Source organism: Diabrotica undecimpunctata, chromosome 1 (genome assembly GCF_040954645.1).
Source record: "Diabrotica undecimpunctata isolate CICGRU chromosome 1, icDiaUnde3, whole genome shotgun sequence".
NCBI lineage: Eukaryota > Metazoa > Arthropoda > Insecta > Coleoptera > Chrysomelidae > Diabrotica > Diabrotica undecimpunctata.
The window spans coordinates 50,273,814-50,294,696 of record NC_092803.1 but is presented as its reverse complement, the minus strand read 5'-3'; the positions used below and the strand labels follow the sequence as shown (position 1 = coordinate 50,294,696).

At 34.6% G+C, this 20,883-nt stretch overlaps 1 protein-coding gene across 1 annotated transcript in view; it reads right to left on the bottom strand.

Annotated features, from left to right (window-relative positions):
- The window catches only part of LOC140449037 (casein kinase I-like), a 116,402-nt gene that overhangs the window by 32,511 nt on the left and 63,008 nt on the right, over positions 1–20,883 (bottom strand). Inside the window, exons 3-4 of the mRNA XM_072542180.1 lie at positions 16,245–16,580; positions 457–659 (exon numbers count right to left, since the gene is read on the bottom strand). Of these exons, the coding sequence (XP_072398281.1) occupies positions 457–659; positions 16,245–16,580 (539 nt within the window). The remainder of the gene's footprint in view (positions 1–456; positions 660–16,244; positions 16,581–20,883) is intronic.

Sequence of the window (20,883 nt, the reverse complement as noted above, 5' to 3'; positions counted from 1 at the left end):
TATTTAACGATCCGGAAATTTTTATACCGTCCTTCAATCATCTTGGAGTTTTTATTATTGTATAAATTATTAATATACATAAAAGCTAGCCCTTGCTACACCCCTGATCGAATTTACTAGGCAATATATATATATATATATATATATATATATATATATATATATACTTATATATATATATATACTTAGCCTGATAAAATTCACACCAATTTAGTGTTAGAATAAATTAGAAAAAACTCTATGGCACTCAGGAAGTGATCGAGGAGGGGAAGATTAATAATCGTCTACGCACGGAGCGATGGTTTTTAAATAAATTAATTTTATTTTATATTATATTAGTTTATTGTATTCGTTTCGATTAAATTACTCCACGTAGTGTATAGTCGCGCGATCTTTCGTTATATTACCTTTTATATAATACAATATAAATGAATATTGATAAAATATTTAACTCACCTTACATAATTCTTCTATTGGCGTGGTCATCTTTTTCTCAGAAATACGTTCGTATTTCTGTCTTTTATTGGCAGCCTTCAAACCTTGCCAAGGTAACGACCCCCTATTAAAATACATTAATACATAACCTAACGATTCCAGATCATCTCTTCTAGATTGTTCGATACCTAAGTGTGTGTTTATGCTGGCGTACCTCGCCGTACCTGAAAAAAGAAACCAAAGTTAGATAGTGCAAACATAGGCTAGCCGTTGATTGGTTTGTAGCTATCACACATTGAACCTGCTTCGTAGTGATCACTGTGACAAATATTAGTTTTTGAATTGGATGAGAGGTAGTATAATGTATGTAGTCTGGAGAATATAACGTTTGAAATTCTTTCAAAACTCTACATCACATACAAAAACGAAACAGACGATTTATTATCGCGTTTTCATGGACAAGACAGCTATTCCAGCTAAATTATTCAACTGGATAGAGCCCAAAATTTTGATGATTGTAGATTACAGTATAGCTCTTTGTGTAGCCTCTCTGCACCTCGACCAAACCCTTTTGTGATTTGTGTAGTGTGTGGCTTCTTACTACGCAAAGTCGGCGTGGTTATCTCCTGTTAACCGTTTATTATATCCGAACGACTGCAGTGCCTCAAACTAGTACTGATCCAATACCAAAATTTATTTTAATAGATTGACACCCAGCGGGATTCAAACCAAGGAGGGTCCAAATTTTCTAAGAGAAGCGAAATTCCTATTTCGCTATCCTGGCGGGAAGATCTCGGTAAAGTATGCTAGCGCGAGAATAGCGTTGAAACTATACGTCGTTCCATGAAGCGCTATGGTGTATTTGGTTAAAGAGCTTTATAGCCCGGGGTCTTTCTTGATGTTAGGTTGCTTCTTGACTAAATTTTTAGTTTCATTTACAAGGATTTTTCATCGACAAACCGCGTTTGGAACATGTACTATAAAACCATAAACCATAATCATTATATGAAGAAAAAATTAACAGAAATTTGGTTGCAAATAGTAACGTAGATGAAATAAGCGTAGAAGAAATGGACAACATTTTTTGAAGGGTTGGAAAAAGCGAAATAAAGAAAAAGAAATGCAGTCCAGGATCTAATACCAAAACAAGTACCCAAAAAACAAAATACCTTTTACAGGAAAAATAGAACCACGACACAAATGTGAACAGAGAAATTAAGAGTGAGATTGGAAATTCGTGTCAGCCACCAAGTCTTCTTTTGTCTTTCCTCCGTAGATGCCTACTGCATCCAGGAACGTGAATTATATTATAAAAACAACTAAAAACGTCTATCAAAAGAACAAGATGGAATAGATGGACAACTTACATGGGCGCCGGCAGTGGGTGGGAGGGTTGGAGGGAGTTGCAAAGGGGTGCACTTTCATCCCCCTGTCCTGAAAGAAAGTACATAGCTATAGATGTATAGTTCTATATTTTCTATTGGTTAATAGATGCAGATGCACCTCCCTGAAAATAATAATGGCGGCGCACATGATAACGTACGGAACCTATAGATATAGGATTCACTAAGTCCTATGCTTCTTCTAAATGTGCCTTCTAAATCTTCTAGAGATGTTGGCCACCACATTGACCCATTTTATTCTATTCACAGCAGCTCGAAATAGATCAGTTGACGTTAAACCAGTCCACTTCCTAAGATTGGCCAGCCAGGATATACGTCTACGTCCAGGGCCTCTCCTACCCTCAATCTTGCCTTGTAGAATCAACTGCAGAAGTCGGTATTTATCATGATGTGGCCGAAGTAAGCCAATTTTCTGCTTTTTATGGTGTTAACAATTTCTTTGTCTTTTCTTAGCCTCTGAAGAATAGTTATGTTACTTGTGTGGTGTATATATGAGACTCTCAAAATACGTCGATAGCACCACATTTCAAATGCCTTTAATTGTTTTATGGCATCTTCTGTAAGGCTCCAGCTTTCTACTCCATAGAGGAGGACACTAAATACGTAACATCTAAGAATTCTTATGCGTATATTGATACTTGAAAGATAAGTTGCAGATAATCTTCCTAAGGCTGTTGAACGAGCTTCTGGCTCTTTCAATACGAGTTTTTATTTCGTAGCTGTGATCCCAAATATCCTTAATATTGCAGCCAAAATAGCATATTTTTTCCACTCTTTCTGAGGTGTATGGCCTATTGTAATTTGGGCGTTTATGTTGGTGTTCTTATTAATGATCATTATTTTTGTCTTCTTGCAATTTAGTTTTAGGCCGTATTTGTTACGTGCTTCTACAACGTTATCCATCATCCTTTGGAGCCCCGCACACTATCTGCCAGCAACACTGTATCGTCTGCATATCTAATAATGTTTATAAGTTGGCCATTTACAGCAATCCCATATTCTAATTCGTCCAAGGCCTCTCTACAAGATGCTTTCAGAATATATGTTAAATAATGCCGGTGACAATATGCAACCCTGTCTAACTCCTTTTTCGACTGTGAAGATCTCGGACAGTTCATTTTCTAATCGTACTGTTGCTTTTTGTTGAAGATATAAGTTTGAGATCAGTCTTATATCCTTACCATCGAGTCCTGATGTTTTTAGGATATCGATTAGTTTTCCATGTGGGACTTTATCAAATGCCTTCTCAAAATCAATGAAACATGCATACACATCGCAGTTGACATCCCTGGCTCTCTGTATTAGAACTTGCATACTAAAAAGTGCTTCCCTCGTTCCGAGTCCTGCTCTGAATCCGAATTGAACTTCACTCAGTTGTCACGAATGGGACCAATGAAATTAAAATTCTCTGTGACACAGACGATGCATCACAGATTTCACACCAGAGCAACAGAATTTAACATGACGATTTCCACTCAGAAAACTAGAAAAATCATAATCATTAGCCGTTTTCCGAGTCCACTGCTAAACATAGGCCTACCGTAAATAATTCCGTTGCATCCGATCTAGAGTACCATCAATCGATTTGATGTCGTCCAACCATCCTGTTGGAGGACGTCCTCGATTACCATAAGCATCGTCTCTAGGTCTCCATTCTGAAATTTGTCCAGCTATGTAGATGTTAAAAATGAATAAGACGTCAACTACAAAGAGCAAATAGGCAGGATGCCTTAACAACCTTACGTGACGTAACCGACACATTAACTGTGAGATAAAATCAAAAATCTATAAAGCCAATAATGACAAGAATGGAATAAAAACATCAGTAGAATAGCGGACACACGAGTTGTTAAAATAGCAAGGGACAAATCACCAAATAGTATAATAAGTATCGGGGCCCACGGCGCAAGAGATGGAGTAACAATCTTCCATAAAGGTAACAACCCGCCAATGAACAAGCAAAATTACTTTTTTATCTTTCCACTAGGCATTCTCGTTTCTGCCATCTACATTCGTTGTTCTTCTTTGTTTTTAGCTGCCCGACATTAATTTCCGTACATCCTAGTTGGTCTTATATGTCAGTTTTATAAAATGTTCCTTTCGATTTCATTGGATCTTATATTTTTTTTCAGTTTCATTGCTCTTCTCCTTTAATTTTTCTTGAACTTTGTTTGGCCAACACCAGGGCTCTGTATTTTCAAACTTCTTATCTGAGGTTTTCAAGTATTTTATGTTGTTAGTTTACAACTATCAAGTATCGAAGCGAGTGCTTATCGAGAGGGAAATAAGGACGAATAAGAGACGGAGAGATGAGACGTATCTAAATAAACATATTAACTGATGCTCTAAAATGTTGCCAAACAAACTGGATGCAAGCTGCACAGGATCGAAAACGATGAGGAAGACCTATGATCAGGACAAGGGGAGATTGTATGATGATACTCTATCATCATACAACCCCGTCAAGTCTATCAAGTCATATAACCCCGGAAACAATGTATTATTATTTATTATTCAGATTGAAGTTAGTTGTACCTAAACATTCTAACACACAATTTTGAAAATCTCTTTGAAAAAGTATGGATTAAATGTATTTATTTCTTTTAATAGATTTTTATCAAATAAAAATCCTCTTTATATAGAAAATGTTACAAATATTATTTGTATCAATCAACGATAAGAAAGTTGAAAATAAAATAAAGTGTAAAAAATTTGCCAGACTGAAGAGAAGGTACATGGAAGGATAATTTTAACTCTTTTATTGATTACTATCTCTTGATATATTCGCTTACGATATATAAAAATGCAAATTCTTGATACGTAACATAATCGAATATATAAATATTCATTTAAAATGTAATAAATTTGTATTTATAGCAAATCATTATTAAAAAAAGTGTTTAGTTAGTAAAAGAGTTTAAAAATGGTTTTTAATTAGAATAAAAAACATATCTTTGATAATGCCTCTACTTATATAGTTAAAAAATATTTTATATTGCAATATACATAATTCAGAATAGTCTACCGAACGGGCATTTGATACGAGGTAATAATACACTTTGGTTGCATTGGTAGTATGTTGATAAAATTGTGCTGGATATAATGCTGACAGAACAGGCGCTCATCTTAACCATCCCGCTAAAAAGATCTTCCCCAACATAATAAAATTATATTCAAATGATGGAGCCCCTAAGGCCTAAGGTATAGGTAAATTAATTTTGTGCTGATTTAATAAGTTTCATCTTGTGTATGAAGATCTCGATTACCTTATGAGTGGATGGTGAGCATAAAATAAACATTAAATAGATGAGCCATATCTGTTACTTTGCAGCCGTGTATGACCTTGCATTACCTTTTAGGTAGGACTAGTATATCTAACATCAGATTAGAAAACAGTTCCCGCAGCAGTGAGAAAGGAAAGAATTATGTAAGTATCAAAAATATGGTCAATATGTTGATATTAATAAGGGAAGAGTTCAATCATGAAAGATTAGTCCAACCTACATTATAACTTTTAGATTAACATATGGATGAAGGCATGTTCACTACATTCGTAGTCTTTTCGATTAGCTTTTGTCCAGAGGCACTTTTCTTGAACCAGGGTAGAAACAAACCTAGCTTAATCTGTGAATAAAACAGAACTCGATTCACTGTTGTTGTTGTGCTCATCTTGATCGTATCCCACAATTTTCACGACGCACCATGAAAAGCCGCAATGGATTTTTGGCTTACAGGATAATACCGTGTAATTTATTCCTTGCAGTTTGGCCCATCATATTAATGTTGTTAAAATGCACTAAGGCCTCATAGAGATCACGTGCAGTTGTTTGCACATTTCGGGGAGTAAATCCTACCATATATTGAGAAATATAGTTAAACGTTGACAACTTCCATGTCTACTAGCGATATGGAACATCACCGAATTGTTGATATCAACACCACAATCGCGAAATCACGCTCCGAGCCAAATAACGTGCAACATCAGCATGCCTAAGGTCACTCTAAATTATATTAACAGCACTTACCATTTGAACACGTGCTAAATACCGACGCCCCATAACCACCGTTGCTCTCAATAATCTTGCTTTAGTTACAATTTTAAAGTTTACTTTACAATTTGAAGCACTTTAGCTTTAAAATGTGAAGTAGTTGACCTAACAAATTTTGGACGTTTTCACTTTTGCCTTAATAAAACCAGTGTAATTGGCTGATTAATTTACATGGCATATCTTGATTTATACAGAAAAAGTTTACGAATCCAACAGTACTTATATATTTACAAATGAGTGCTTATATATATTTTTTTTTTTTTGAAAAAAAAAAGAAGACTAAGAGTTTCGCGTGCGTTAGACGATGTTTTTAATGTGTTTATTATAACACAAGAACAGCGCTACGTAAATGCTTAATACAGCCCTGTTATGACAGATAACCTACCTATACATTGAATATTTTACATAATCTGTTCTAGTGAGACTGAGTGTTGCTTGACCTTTCAGTTTTGCATTTTTCGATCTTGCCACCGCCGCCGCAGTGTCAGTTTTATATAAGTTATTTACTTTCAATTTATTATTTTTAGATGTATTAACAAAGATATTAATTTTCTGCTTTTACTGTTAGGTGCGAGAAATAAAGCGAACTGTTAAGCCTCCATAGCATAATGTTTTTGTTGTTGTAACGATGTAATAAAAATTGTAAAAAAAACTAAGCTATTAGTAATAACTATTAGAATATCATAAATCACAACGTTGACAATAATCGACACTTAAACTGACGAGAATATAATTTGTTGGCAACGTGATTATTTTGTTGATCACTTGAAGGCATTAGACAAGTTGCACAACGCTCAATTAGAGTGTATGGACAAATCAAAGGAGGCTGAGCCCAAACACCTGCTGAAAACGGATGTTTTAGCAGATTCTCGTATCGAATAAAATAAAAGAGAATTCCCCCGACCCCCAATTATCTTCTAAGTGATTTAAGTACTGAAAATAGCAAGGCAACGAGTGGCAAACAGACACGATACACAAATATGTGTGTATCGTGGAAAACAGATATACTTGCGATTTTGAAAAGGCCTTCGATAGCATCAATAGTAATCAAATATGGACGATGTTAGATTATACACGCTAACAGCAAGAATCAGTACAATTCCTCTACAAACTTAGACTAGCCTCAAAACTAACTCACTTAACTCGAAGAGAAACAGCCGAAAAAGAATATCAAGATATAAAAAATTGCATTCATCAGGCGGCCAAAGAGGCATTGGGGTACGAAGAAGCTGACAAAAGAAAAAATCCTGAGTGGTGGAACGAAGAAGTAGGAAAATTAATTAAAGACAAAAAAAAGCTTATCAAACATGGCTATCCACGAAAGACTCAGAAGACCGCAGAATTTACAGCAGACTCAACAGGGAAGCAAAGAAGGAAGTCACTAAAAGAAAAAACGAAATGTGGGAAGAGAAATGCGAAGAGATGGACCGATGCTTAGGAGGAACCAAAGTGACACAAGCTTGGAAATTCATAAAAAGTATTAGAAAAGAAAGAAAAGATGAGGGAAATATAAACTTGATTCAAAATAAAAAGTGGGAAAAATATTATTATGAAACGCTATTAACAGAAAGTAGGCACGAATTTATGGAAAGACCTGACCATATCTCAATGACAGAAAACTCAGAGGTGCATAAGATAAACAAAGAAGAACTGAAAAAAGAATTGAAACAAATGAAAAAAGGAAAAACACCCGGGCCTGGAGACATTCCCATCGAGTTGGTGAAACATGGACCGGATGCTCTTTTGGAAAGTTTAGTGAATATTTTTAATAAATGCTTAATTGAAGGCCAAAGGATTCCAGACGATTGGAATTTGGCCCACATTAGCCCCATTTATAAAAAGGGAGACAGAAAAGAATGCGGAAATTATAGAGGCATTAGCGTAACTAGCTCGCTGGGAAGGTTATATGGTCGTATATTGAAAAGAAGAATAGAAGAGGAGTATAAAGAAATTGAAGAACAAAGCGGCTTCAGAGCAGGAAGATAGTGCGTGGACAACACATTTACCCTTCAAAAAGTAATTGAAAAACGAACAGCTCGAAACCTCCCTACGCATCTGGTATTTATAGATCTGGAGAAGGCTTATGATACAGTTCCTTTAAAACTCTTATTTAGTGTCTTCACGAAAACGGACCTTAGTAAAACATATCTAAAAGCAATACTGAACATCTATAAATGTCCTCAAAGCACTGTAAAAACAGGAAATACTTTCTCAAGGGTATTTACAGTAACGAAAGGCTTGAGACAAGGATGTTGTCTTTCCCCCACCCTATTCAAAATATATATCCAAGAAGCACTGCACCAGTGGAGACAAAAATGCGCGGGAATGGGGTTGAAGCTTAACAACCATTATCTGACAACGCTGTTCTTTGCAGATGATCAAGTACTAATTGCAAGTTCAGTTTCGTTCAAAGCTTCGATAAATATTCTTTCGGAGTACAGATTGAAGATTAGAGGAGACAAAATACAGCCTTTCCTCACTCCACGCATGATTTTCACATAGTCAGTGTATTCACCTTCAACTCTTTGCTGAGATTTGCTGTCTGATTCTCTTGGTTGTTAATTCCTGTTTCTTTTAGTATTTGCATCATGTTGGCGTGCTGTACTCGATCAAACGCTTTCTCGTAATAAACCAGACATGCGTATACGTTACAGTTGTCGCCTGTGCATCTCTGGAATAAGACTTGTACTGAGAACAAAGCCTCTCTAGTACCAACAGCATTTGTGAACCCGAACTGGTTAATCTGCACTTAACCGTAGTAAAACCTTTTAAAAAGTTATCGCTTACTGTAATAATATTCTTTTATGATTTTATTGAGCATCTTCTGTACGAAATAACCGTTATTTGGGTAAGTTTAAGTTCCATCACGTCCCTTTTGAAAAATATCCCGTTATGGACTACCCTAACGTTTCCATCTAACTTTGACCACACACAAAGTATCAATACCCCCCTTTTGAATATTCTCACTATAAAAGGAATATTTTTTGATCTAAATTCATTTTCCACTGAGTAATATGTAAATGAAGTTCGACTTGTGTCTTCAAGACCCCCTGACAAAGGGTAAGCTATTTTTATACCTTTCGTATTCTTTATAATTTTATCTTCTGTTATTTGGCCTATTTGACTTTGTTTTCTTTCTCATTTAGTTAGGGTCTTTATATGCATTCGTCAGCCGATTCAAGTGCTGAATTTTTGAAGTTAGGAAGTTATACGATATTACGAGAGACTGTAAAAGGCTAAAAAATATTTTTTCTGATTAGAGTCTTCTCTTTAGGCCATGTATTTATCGAACAATGCTTGTATACGTAATAGCTCACTATGTTTTTTGTTCCATTTTTTATTGAGAATAGACAAGGTTTAGAGGTTTTTTGAAGTAATTTGTCATAATATTTTATCATTTTATTTATGCATATATATACACATAAAATATTATAATTATATTTTAAGTCCGCCTTCCGCGCTGGCATCGAAAGCACTGTCTCCTTCTTTTCCTTTTTATATTATAAGCAATTTGGCTTGTTCATAGGCGAATAAGGTTGTCACCATATCTTTGTTTGGCGATTTGTACCTTGCTATCTTATCCAATTGGTCTTCTCTATGCTTTTACGTGATTCTTTCATTTTATTTTTATTTTAATTCATCATCAGTCAGCCAATCGCGACCACTGCTGGATATAGGCGTCCCTAGGTTAAAAGCTGAATTTTTCTGTATCTTCGAGTAGTCCTATACGTGATGTAGCATTCTCAGATATGCTTTTGATTAGTGACGTATATCTGTAATTCATTCGGCTTTGCTTTAGTGCTTCCAGTACGTTTCAAATTCTACAGAATCAAAAGACTTCTCGTTTCATTTGATTATTTTAGTTTATTTATGCACTGGTTTATATTTATACCTCTGTATTAAATTTTCTTCTGGCGTCTTCTTTCGGCTGGGTCGGGTGTTGTTTCTACTACTATACCCAAATTTTATTTTTAACCGCCTTATTTATATTATACAATAAATTTACTATCAAATTATGTTTATTTATATTTTATTATTAATTTAATATTTAGTCCGACTCTGACGGTCTGTCAGAAGTAAACAACATATATTTTGTTGATACGTTAATAGGTGGCGCTCCTAGCAAACAATTTATTGAATTATTTTAATATATTGTATATTTTAATAAAATATAAATAATAAATAAATAATAAAATTACTTTATTAAATGTTAAAAATATTATTTAAATTTTAAAAATTCAGAAAACAGTATGAGAGTTCGCGGTAGTCTACAGTACCACCTACTGTAGTACCTTTTTTACTTCCAGTTTTAGTTTGATATAAAATTCTAAATCTTCCAGCGGTAGGAACAGCGGTCCTAACTTACGGTATGGAAGACGAACACTATTTGTTGTAGTTTCAATCAACCTGTTTGCCGTTGCAATTACCAGGGCTTTATTGTCGAATTTCCATTGATATTTTTCTCAAAACTTCCGTGACATACATTTTACATAGATTAACTCCCCCACGCAAGTAAGAGAGTTGCAAAACTTTGGATAATTCCGTTAAGAAGATTCGTGAAATTCTGTTTAACCTCTTAATCTATTTTGCATGACTAGATGAAATCTCTCTCGAATAATATATTACTTTATAATGTATGATTTTTTGATTATATATTTTTTGCAAAATAATACAATACATTTTCTCACCGGTTACCTACTTCTTTCAGACTAGTTTAAAGGTCACACAACAGTGACACAATTTTATTCCAGCTAGTTTCGCAATTCGACGTATTCAAATTATTTCCTCAATGTATGCAATCGTGATATAAAACTTTAAAACGATATACAGCTAACTTTAAGACTAGGTGGAACGATAGATTAAATCTTATAATTATTACAAGAAAGGAGAAATCCTATATACAAAATCATCAAAAATAAAATAGACAAAGAACAGAAGAACAAAAAGACAAAAAACAATTTAAAGACTAATATCAAGTTTTTCTTGGTACTCTTATCTTACTCCTACCAGGAAATTGACATACAGTGACTGTATTGAGTGAATGATTATCGTTTCAGTGTTTATGGTGCCGTAACCATCTTAATTAATACTCTCCCATTTTGGAATCTATCAGTGCCATATCTATACTTTCTCTAACACATTATTATTTTTTAATTTTATCGTTTTTTTACTACACTCATCTATCTACGCATTCTCATCTCTGCAACATTCACCGATGGTTCTGTTGAGTTCTAGCCATTTGTCACAACAAAATATTATGCAACATTACCATCTTATTTGAATTAGACACTCTATCTTCAAAAGCACATAGCCTGACAGTACATTATTTTTGTACATTATTTTTTAACTTCAACTGAGCAGCTTCTAGTTCGTACTCCACCGGCGTGATGCATTCAACGAATGTTCTCCAACGGTGGATACAGAAAGTAGGGCTGGGAGTATAAGTAATAAACGTTTTTTTTCTAGATTTGTGGAGAAAGATGTTGCTATTTATCGTTGAAATTTCCTTGTATCGTTGAAGTATTGACCCTGGTAATAGGAGTATATTTCTTCAAATGAGAGTTCTTCAAATTGTCTGCTCTCCAGTATTTTTTTTAAATATATCTAACAGGGGAACGTTATCTGTAATTTCTGCGAACAAAAGTTATAGCAGCCCTTGCCAAAATGTTTCCAAACGCTAACAATCATAACTTACCAAATAATAGTATCTACTTACAAGTTGGTGCACCTACGTATTATGCACGTCATGTTCGCGAGTTTTTAAACCAGGACCAATAAAGTGCCCCCACGATCTCCAGATCTTACACCTCTAGATTTTTTCTACGGGGTTATTTAAAATATAATTTATAATATATAATTAGACGGGGAATTATAATAATATATACGGGGATTATTAAAAGGGTTATGTAGATAAACCGCAAAATCTACAGGCTTTGCAAGGCCGAATTGGAAACGAAGTTAATAGCATTACTCCTAAAGTTATTCGTAGTGTGCAAGAATAATGTGTTCGCTGATTTGCTTATTGGCAAGACACATGTTACAGATATTGTTGATCTCAGAGATACGAAATAAAGAACCTCTCTCCTGACGTACCTATTCAAATACCCATTCCGACCAACGGACGGTTCCCGGGGGTACACGAATGCTATAAATGGCGCAAATACTCAAAAAATAACTCGAATGCGCTAGAAGAAGTTAGGCTCACTGTCGCATCGCCTTTGATAGCGTCTGTCTTAGCTGTAGACGAAATGCCAGGAACCAAAAATTCCAGACCACAGCGCATGACCTATAAACTCCGAATATAATGTACCATTACAATGCTTCCCTCCTATTTAACATTGCCTTGGAAAAGGCAGTCCGAGATACTCGAATTAGAGACAGAGGTACTATTTACAATAGATCAATACAAATCTTAGCATACGCTGATGTTATTGACATAATAGGGCGTAGCAAGCTAGATGTTGAGCAATATTTGCTAGAATTGGAAACGGCGGCGAAACAGGTCGGTCTAATCATCAACGAAGACAAATACATGTTGGTTACTAAGGATCCTATAGCAAATGAGGAACGGCAAACAGCAATTAGAAGTCATGTCTTTGAACGTATTGACAGCTTCACATACCTTGGCTCGCTAGTGACTACTACTAATAAAACAAGCGAAGAAATTAAAAGACGAATAAACATACTATGGATTCCAAAAACAATTCCATTCAAGAAACATCAAAGAAAAACTAAAATTATTATATACAAAACACTGCTGAGGTCGGTCCTCGCATACGGGGCGTAAACATGGACAATAACGCAGAAGGATGAAACACTTCTGGGAATATTCGAGCGTAAGACACTCCGCAAAATATTTGGAGCTATAAATGATCAAGGGCAGTAGCACAAAAGATTTAATTTCGAATTACACTAACTCTTTAATTAATCAGATGTCGTAACGTTCATTAAAACACAGCGATTTAGATGGGCCGGACACAATACGAATGCCTGACAACATTATTGCTAAAGACCGAGTTAGGGATACTAGAGATCTGGGAAATCGAACAGAATGGCGACTAATCTTAGGGCAGGAAAGGATCCACAGAGGATTGTCGACCCAAAGATGATGATAATGACAATGCTTCTAGTATGCTATTAATAATAATACAAAATTTCATACTTGGTCTCGTGGGACCGTGTTGTGATTGGCCATGCACCTGCCTTTGTTTATAATTTAAAATACACAGTTTTTCTCCATTTAATGTTAACGGAAAACTTCTTATTTTATATTTTGCAACTGCTTATGACATGAATAAAAATTTGTATCGACCAATTTTTATTACAAAAGTGTTTTTAACAAAAAATCATCTTGTGTTATTACTCTGACTAAAGAAAATACATTACAGCCCGTTGTTAAATCCTGACACTTATATCTTGATATTAACCAGACTTACTTTGTATTCGTATTTATATTCACTTGCCAAGGTTATTTCTATTTTCAAGACAAGTCAAATTATAAATTTATTTATTTAACAACGACGATAACTATATACGTAGATTCTGGTAAATTATTATAGTTTGTTTTCTAAAGTTGCTAAACCTTAAAATATATAGTATGGAATAGTTATACGAGCCTTAACCCTCTAAACGAACTAAATGTTCGGACAAACGAAAATTTGTTGAAAACGTTCATCTTCACAATCCTGCTTATTAAATTAAAGAAGGAGATTAACAATACATTAAAGTCTATCATTAATAATAAAATATTGAAATGGGCTGGTTTCTATAAACTTTAAATTGCAAGAGTTGGCGGAGAAATAAACGAAAATATTGCATAACATTGTGGTAACTAAATGTTCGGACAATTCAAGACATTACTATTTTAATATGGGGTTACATTGCCATGCGCCTTTATAACCGAAGCAATTCTGTCTGACATTGCTTTTACTAAGGATTGACACAAGTCGGGGCCGAAACTATCCCATAATTCACCTAATTTTCTCTTCAAGTGGGCGACGATTATCTGGGGATCATTAGGGAATTTATGTTTCATTTATGCCACAACAACATTAAAGTCTGGATTGTTCGAAGGCCATGAGATTATTGTCTCCAAACCATTTTTTAGTTGTTTTAAGCCGTATGGCATGCAGCACCGTCTTGCTGGAATGTCCGGGTAAAGATCCAGAGCACTTTATACGAGACTATTTTTCTAATTTCTTGATTCTTTGCTGAGTTAATTGTGCCTTCCACCACCTTAAATCTTCCTAGACCCGCTGACGACATGCACCCAAAAACATTAACTTCATAGTCCTTGTGAGGCCATATTTATCGAATGCTTCATTTTTACTTCTGATAGTCCGTTTTCGAAAGTCCCTCATGCAAAAATCAAATTTCGATTCATCACTGAATATGACTGAACATGAATCTTGCCCAACTGAGGCGATTTTTTTTTTGCTTCTCTATTAGCAGAGGTTTCTCTTTCGCCTAAAAGATTATGAGTAATGCAAAAAGTAAGCATTCTATAACAAATTACGATCCAACCTTATAAAAACTGAGTCCTAATTTGTGTGTCTATTTCCTGCAGCACTCCTTGATACATTTTTTTCTGTTTCTACGTTCCATTGTGCTGTGACAGCTCGTAAACTATTGCGACGGCCCAGTTTGCAAATTTTTACTAGTAATCATCGATCGCCGTAAAGTATTCGTCGATCCCAATCAGACACAATTTCCGGTTTACCCGAATTTAAAACCTTCGGGTAAACCTGTAGGTTGGACTCTTCCATTCTTAAGTACGTCCGCAACTGTAGACTGGACCAGATCTAATTCTTCAGCAATTTCTCGTATTTTTTCTTTTCACACTGACAATATTTTTTAATTATCAATTGATGAAATTTAGTAGCTAAATAATATCGCAGAGATAAACCGCAGAATTTGCACGGTCACCAGATGCTATTTTGGACTCAATCTCCTCCTTAAATCCACAATTATAAGTAGAAATACAAAAATAAAACTATACAAAACAATAATACGCCCAGTCCTAATTTATGGTTCAGAGACCTGGACTTTAACAAAAAGTAATGAAAACATGTTAGGATGTTTCGAAAGAAAAGTACTAAGGCGAATCTATGGAGCAGTGAATGACAATGGAGTGTGGAGAAGACTTCGAAGACAACTTCGAACTTTATAGAATATACCAGGAACCTGATATCGTAAAATATATTAAGATAGGACGTTTGAAGTGGATAGGACATGTAATGCGGATGGAACAAAATGACCCAGCTAGAAAAATGCTCCTTGATAGACCCATTGGTCAGAGAAGAAGAGGAAGAGCCAGAACAAGGTTCCTTGATAACATCGATGAAGACATGAGAAATATGGGAATACGTGCTTGGCAGAGAAAGGCGATGGATAGGGACGACTGGAGAGAAATTCTTGAGGAGGCTAGGGCCCACGCAGGGTTGTAAAGCCGGAATGATAATGATGATGATGAAATTTAGTAGGTGTTGCCTGGCCATTTTTGAGTAAATATTTTATTAGAGATTTTCTCTAGAAATTTGTTACACGTAACTGTCAAGAAAATTACCACTTATGATGAGTTAATGTCAAAATTACTTATTTTATACAAGGCAACTAGATAATTCCGAACATTTAGTTGCCGCGACAACATTATGCAATATTTTAATTTATTTTTCCACCAACACTGCAATTTAAAGTTTATAGAAACTAAGACATTTCAATATTTTATTATTAGTGATAGACATTAATGTATTGTGGATCTCGTTCTTTAATTCAATAAGCAAGGTTGTGAAGGCAAACGTTTTCGATATTACGTTGTTCGTATATCAGTTTTACATTAATCTCACCTTAAAAAAACTCTTAAAAAGTTTTGTTTGGACTACAATTGGCACATTTCTGATTAAAATTAACAATATTAAAAAAGACAGTTAAGAGTTAATTTCACGTATAGTGCCTCTACTATTCGCTTATACGCATTTAATCTTAGCAGAACTCATCAGAGCGACTGGGTAGAAGCCCTGAATGTGCATCTCATAATTCTCAGATGGCGCCGTGGCGTCTGTATGAAGTAATTTTATTATTACTTCCTATGACGGAAAAGGTTTAATTTCACGCTAAGAACTTCTACCCAGTCGCTCTAATGAGCCCCACTAGGACGAAATGCGTATAAGCGATTATCTATGGACTTGGAATGCAATTTTAGATTCCCCATGTCAGTCCATTCATCGTCTGTTTGCTTTGAAAATTGTAGAAGACACAGATGTAGGTTATATTCTGAATTTTGGTTTCGAAAACTTTTCTTCGATGTTCTACTTTTTTTAATGAGATTAGTTTATGGAGGTAAAAGTGTAAAACTCACCTGTTAAATTTTTGTTTTCTTTATAGGGTATATGCTGATGGGTCCGTCCGTCCCTGTACTTTTTCGCCAATCCGAAATCGATTATGTACACGAGATTCCCCTTTTTGCCCAATCCCATCAAAAAATTGTCGGGTTTAATGTCTCGGTGAATAAAGTTCCTCGAATGGATGAAGTCAGTACGCGAGATCAACTGATCGGCCAATAACAGGACCGTCTTTAGTGAGAAATGGCGCGAACAGAAATTGAAGAGATCTTCGAGCGACGGTCCCAACAGTTCCATCACCATCACGTTGTAGTCACCTTCGGAACCGCACCATTTTATTTGCGGAATCCCCACTGCAATAAAGAAAAACCGGTTAAACAAGTTTTCGTTATTATTTTAGTTTATTTTAACAACAAACAGATTTTTCTTCTCTTCAATATTAAGTAGTGTAATTAATGTTAAAATATGCCATATTGCTCGCTGCAAATTTCAGCTGGAATACAATGGAACGGAAAGAACAAACAATGTCATATTTTTATTTTTTTTTAACTACTAATGGTATTTTGTACTGTAAAGATAGTACAACACAATACTAAAACCCATTTTACAAGATTAGCACAGTTACTGAGTAATATCGTTTCAAAATTACGGTATAATACAATAAACAAGCAAGGTCCAAGCCATACAGACTAAAAATATGCATTATATGATGTGGAAATTCTCAGTGTTTGTACAAAAAGCTGACTGATCCCTCATGCAAATGTGTGCAGAAACCTTAAGACAGGTATCTTATACCGAATGCATTTATTTTATTTTATACAGTTCTTGAGGTATTTAGCGTTTAATGTATAGATAAATTGGTTAACTTAAAACTGATCCGCATCTAACTGCTGAACTATTGCTCCTCATAATCAGAGAAGTGTGGGAAACAAACCACATTCCAGCGGGTTGGAAAAGGAGTAACATTATTAAGCTTCCAAAAAAGGGTAACCTCACACCGTGCAAAAATTGGAGAGGAATAACCTTGCATTATCGTATCGTATCTCGGACATGTGATGCGGGGCGAGAAATATGGCATCCTGCGACTCATAATGCAAGGAAAGATAGATGGCAGAAAAAGCATCAGAAGAAGACGAATTTCATGGCTCAAGAACCGAGAGAATGGTTTGGATGCAGCTCAAAACAACTTTTTAGAGCTACTGCCTCAAAAATTAAAATAGCTATGATGATTACCAACCTCCGTAGTAGAGATGGTACCTGAAGAAGAAGAAGAACCTTGCGTTAAGCTTTCGCGGCCATCGTCTAACTTGTTAAACTGTTAAAAATCAGTTGGTCAGTATCAGCTTACAAGTGAAGCAGTAACATCTCCAGAAGGTGCCAACCCCTAGTGTTGGCGAAACGTTGAGAACTAGTCTCAGAAGAGACGAAGAAACGAAGATCTACTACACCTGACCAAACAAAAAAAGGTAAGTAGAAGATCAAATAAAGTCCAAAAAGTGGGGTTGGATTGGTCACATACTCAGAAAAAAGAATTCCAGTATTGCAAAGATTGCCCTAGAGTGGAATCCCCAAGGAAGAAGAAAAAGAGGTCATCCAGTACAAACTTGGAGAAGATCCATCATGGACGAGATAAGAGGCGCGTTCTCACTGAAGCTCTATGCTCCACCTAGGTACTCTTGTTGGTGATCATAAATTTTTCCGTCTGCGTTTTTAAATTTTTCAGTTTCTTGTGTAACTTTTCTCTGTCGTAAAGTATACCAACCAATCACTTGTTATTATGGTAAAGGCAGCACATAACTTAAAGAAGCAATGTAATTCATATGTCTAGCTCATAGGCTTAAATTTTATCGCGGAAGAAATATGATGAAATTTTCTACATGTTAATGATTTGATAAATAATGTCAAAAAAGTATTTAAAATATCGCCATTACCAGTTCAATTTTGTAAAGAACGTCTGAGTAATATTCCATTACCCTCTTTACCTGTTATCACGATATGGGGCACTTGGTTACAATTAGCATTGTTTTGTGCTGAGTATTTTCAAGAAATAAAAAGTTTTCTTTCAGAACTAACAGATACCACTTTAGCAGCACTGGAGGAATGTAAACGTCTTAATCAATTACCTAATTTACCTCAGAATCAAGAACAGGAAGCTTAAATTTTAAATATCTTGTTCATGACAAAAAAATCTTTAAAAAATAAAATTTGACGCTTAGGTTAAAAAGTAAATGTGGGCATATTTGTACAAAATAAATTGCAATATGTTTTAAACAAAAACTCAAGATTTCCTATTTTGGAAAAAGTTGCGAAAGTTCATCAAGGTGGTCATGTCAGATCTTGAACTACTAATAACTTCTGTTGGTAATGAAAGAAGTTTTTCGATTTATATACGTTTATACACAGATAGAGAGCATGGTATTTTAATTGAACATGTTAAAACACAAATTATTGTCAATTGTTTTGATAACGATAACACTAGTTTGTGAAATTGCCTATCTACTATAAGTATGTATGGTTAACATATTTCTTAAAATATTGGTATTTTGTATAAATTTCAATCAATTAGCACTTTTAATCTATATAAAAAATACGATTTTTTAAATAGTAGCAGAAAGGTATTTTAGATTATTATTATTATGTGAATTAGTTTTTAAATGTAAAATTTATAAACAAGACGATAAATTAACGTCTGCATATTTGCATATATTACACATATTCTTAAAATTTTTTACACATTTGCGCCAATTTTGTGCATATATATGCGCATATTTGTTCTGTTTTCTATTGCATATATTCCGGTCTCTAGGTATAATCAAAGCAGTGTAACAGTTTTTACCTAAACCAATCTAAGATTCCAAGAAATCTGTTAATTGAAATCAAAGAGGAATATCACAATGTTACGTTGTAACGAGAAAAGGCATCCCTGGTAAGATCGATCGAGGAAATTCTCGGTAACGTCGACATTTTGGGAATTTTAATAAACATAATCCGTAAATCTTTCAATAAAAGTTACTCACAAAACTTTCAGGAAATCGTACGATCTGTCGACATTAATTTTAGTTGACCCAAACGATGCCAAAAACTAAATGCCGTAACATAGCATGTCTCTTTTCGAATTAAAAACAAAAAACCACAAATTTTTAAAAATTACGACAACCTAGGCACCTGCTCTAATGGATTAAGGTGCTTACGAGGTACTAAAATAGACAGACACCAATCGCGTTGTGGCAAGATTAGAGATGCAGCGGTCTTATAATTTTGGATATAAACTGCATTTCACTTATAATAAATATTTATGCGTCGTATATTATATTAGTGGAAAGTATAAGGCGAAAACAGAAAGCCAGTGGATCTCGTAGGAAACTCTAAACTATATGGAAGAATGCAAATGTATCCATAAAAACAAAGATTTGCTTATTCAATGCGTAAAAGTTTAAAAATGAGATAAATCTTGGACTGTACTGTTACTGTGGACTGGCGTTTGTTAAAAGATCTTTGAGAATGTTTTAATGTGTGGTAGCGGGCAGGCCAAAAGAGAATCCTCTAAAAAAACTGCAAAAGATAGTTCAGTATATTGAGTAAAGAAGTTATAGACATTTTTATTTACACTGAGACATCGCTAAAAATGCAGTATAATCTGCATAAGATCAATTTTGCTTGAATTCTTCGTGTGATATTCATCGATAGGTAACAGAATATAATTTACCGAAGTAACCGAGTTATCAAAGTTTTGTGACAAAAATAAATCCAAAATAAAACTTCTAGAGCTGACCATATTATTAACCTGAAGTTTTGAAAGGAACACATGTGGAATATGACTTGGAGAGATGTATGAGTGTGACACAGCTGACTGTTAATTTATTATTTTTTAATAATTATAATAATAATTCTAAATAAGCAAGATTTTAAATTGTAATGACAAAACGTAATAAGTATTTTTTCTACAATCCATATAACCTTTTAATGTCATGGTAATCATCAAAATATGTAAACATTAGTAACAACTAAATAATGAGACAATATGAAATAATTGCTAAAAATCAAACAAGATAAGACAAGTAGGCTACGAAAACAATGCAGCGGACACTCCGACAAACGTCACTATATGCTATAGTTAATTTCTTGTCAAATTGAGTGAATGCATATTATTAAGCATTATGAGGAAACATCAAGTATCTTGGATAAAAAGGTAAAAGTCCGGGTCGTCCAAAACGAGATTCTGATAGGAATAGGAAAATATTAGTAAAAGCTTCCAAAACAGATCACACAAATACTCTAAGGTACATTACAGCTGAATGGAATCATGAACCTGGATTAAAGTTGTCAAGAGAATGCTGTCGCAAGCGGATACATAAATATGTATTAAAGTTATATAAGGCTGAATTACAGATATCAATTTAAAAGTACACACATAGTTTAAAAAATTATATTTGTATACAGATAATGGAAAAGCCACTGTAAACAGCAAAACAAAAGCAAATCGGGCTCATGTGGGCAAGATCTAAACTTTCTTGGTCGGTAAAAGATTGATCCCGAGTAATTTTTAGTGACGAATCAAAATTCCACGTACTTGCTGGTGATTACCGCAACCGTTTTATTTGCACTAAGCATGAGCATGAACGAATATATTATTTAGTCTTTTACAAGATCACTTTA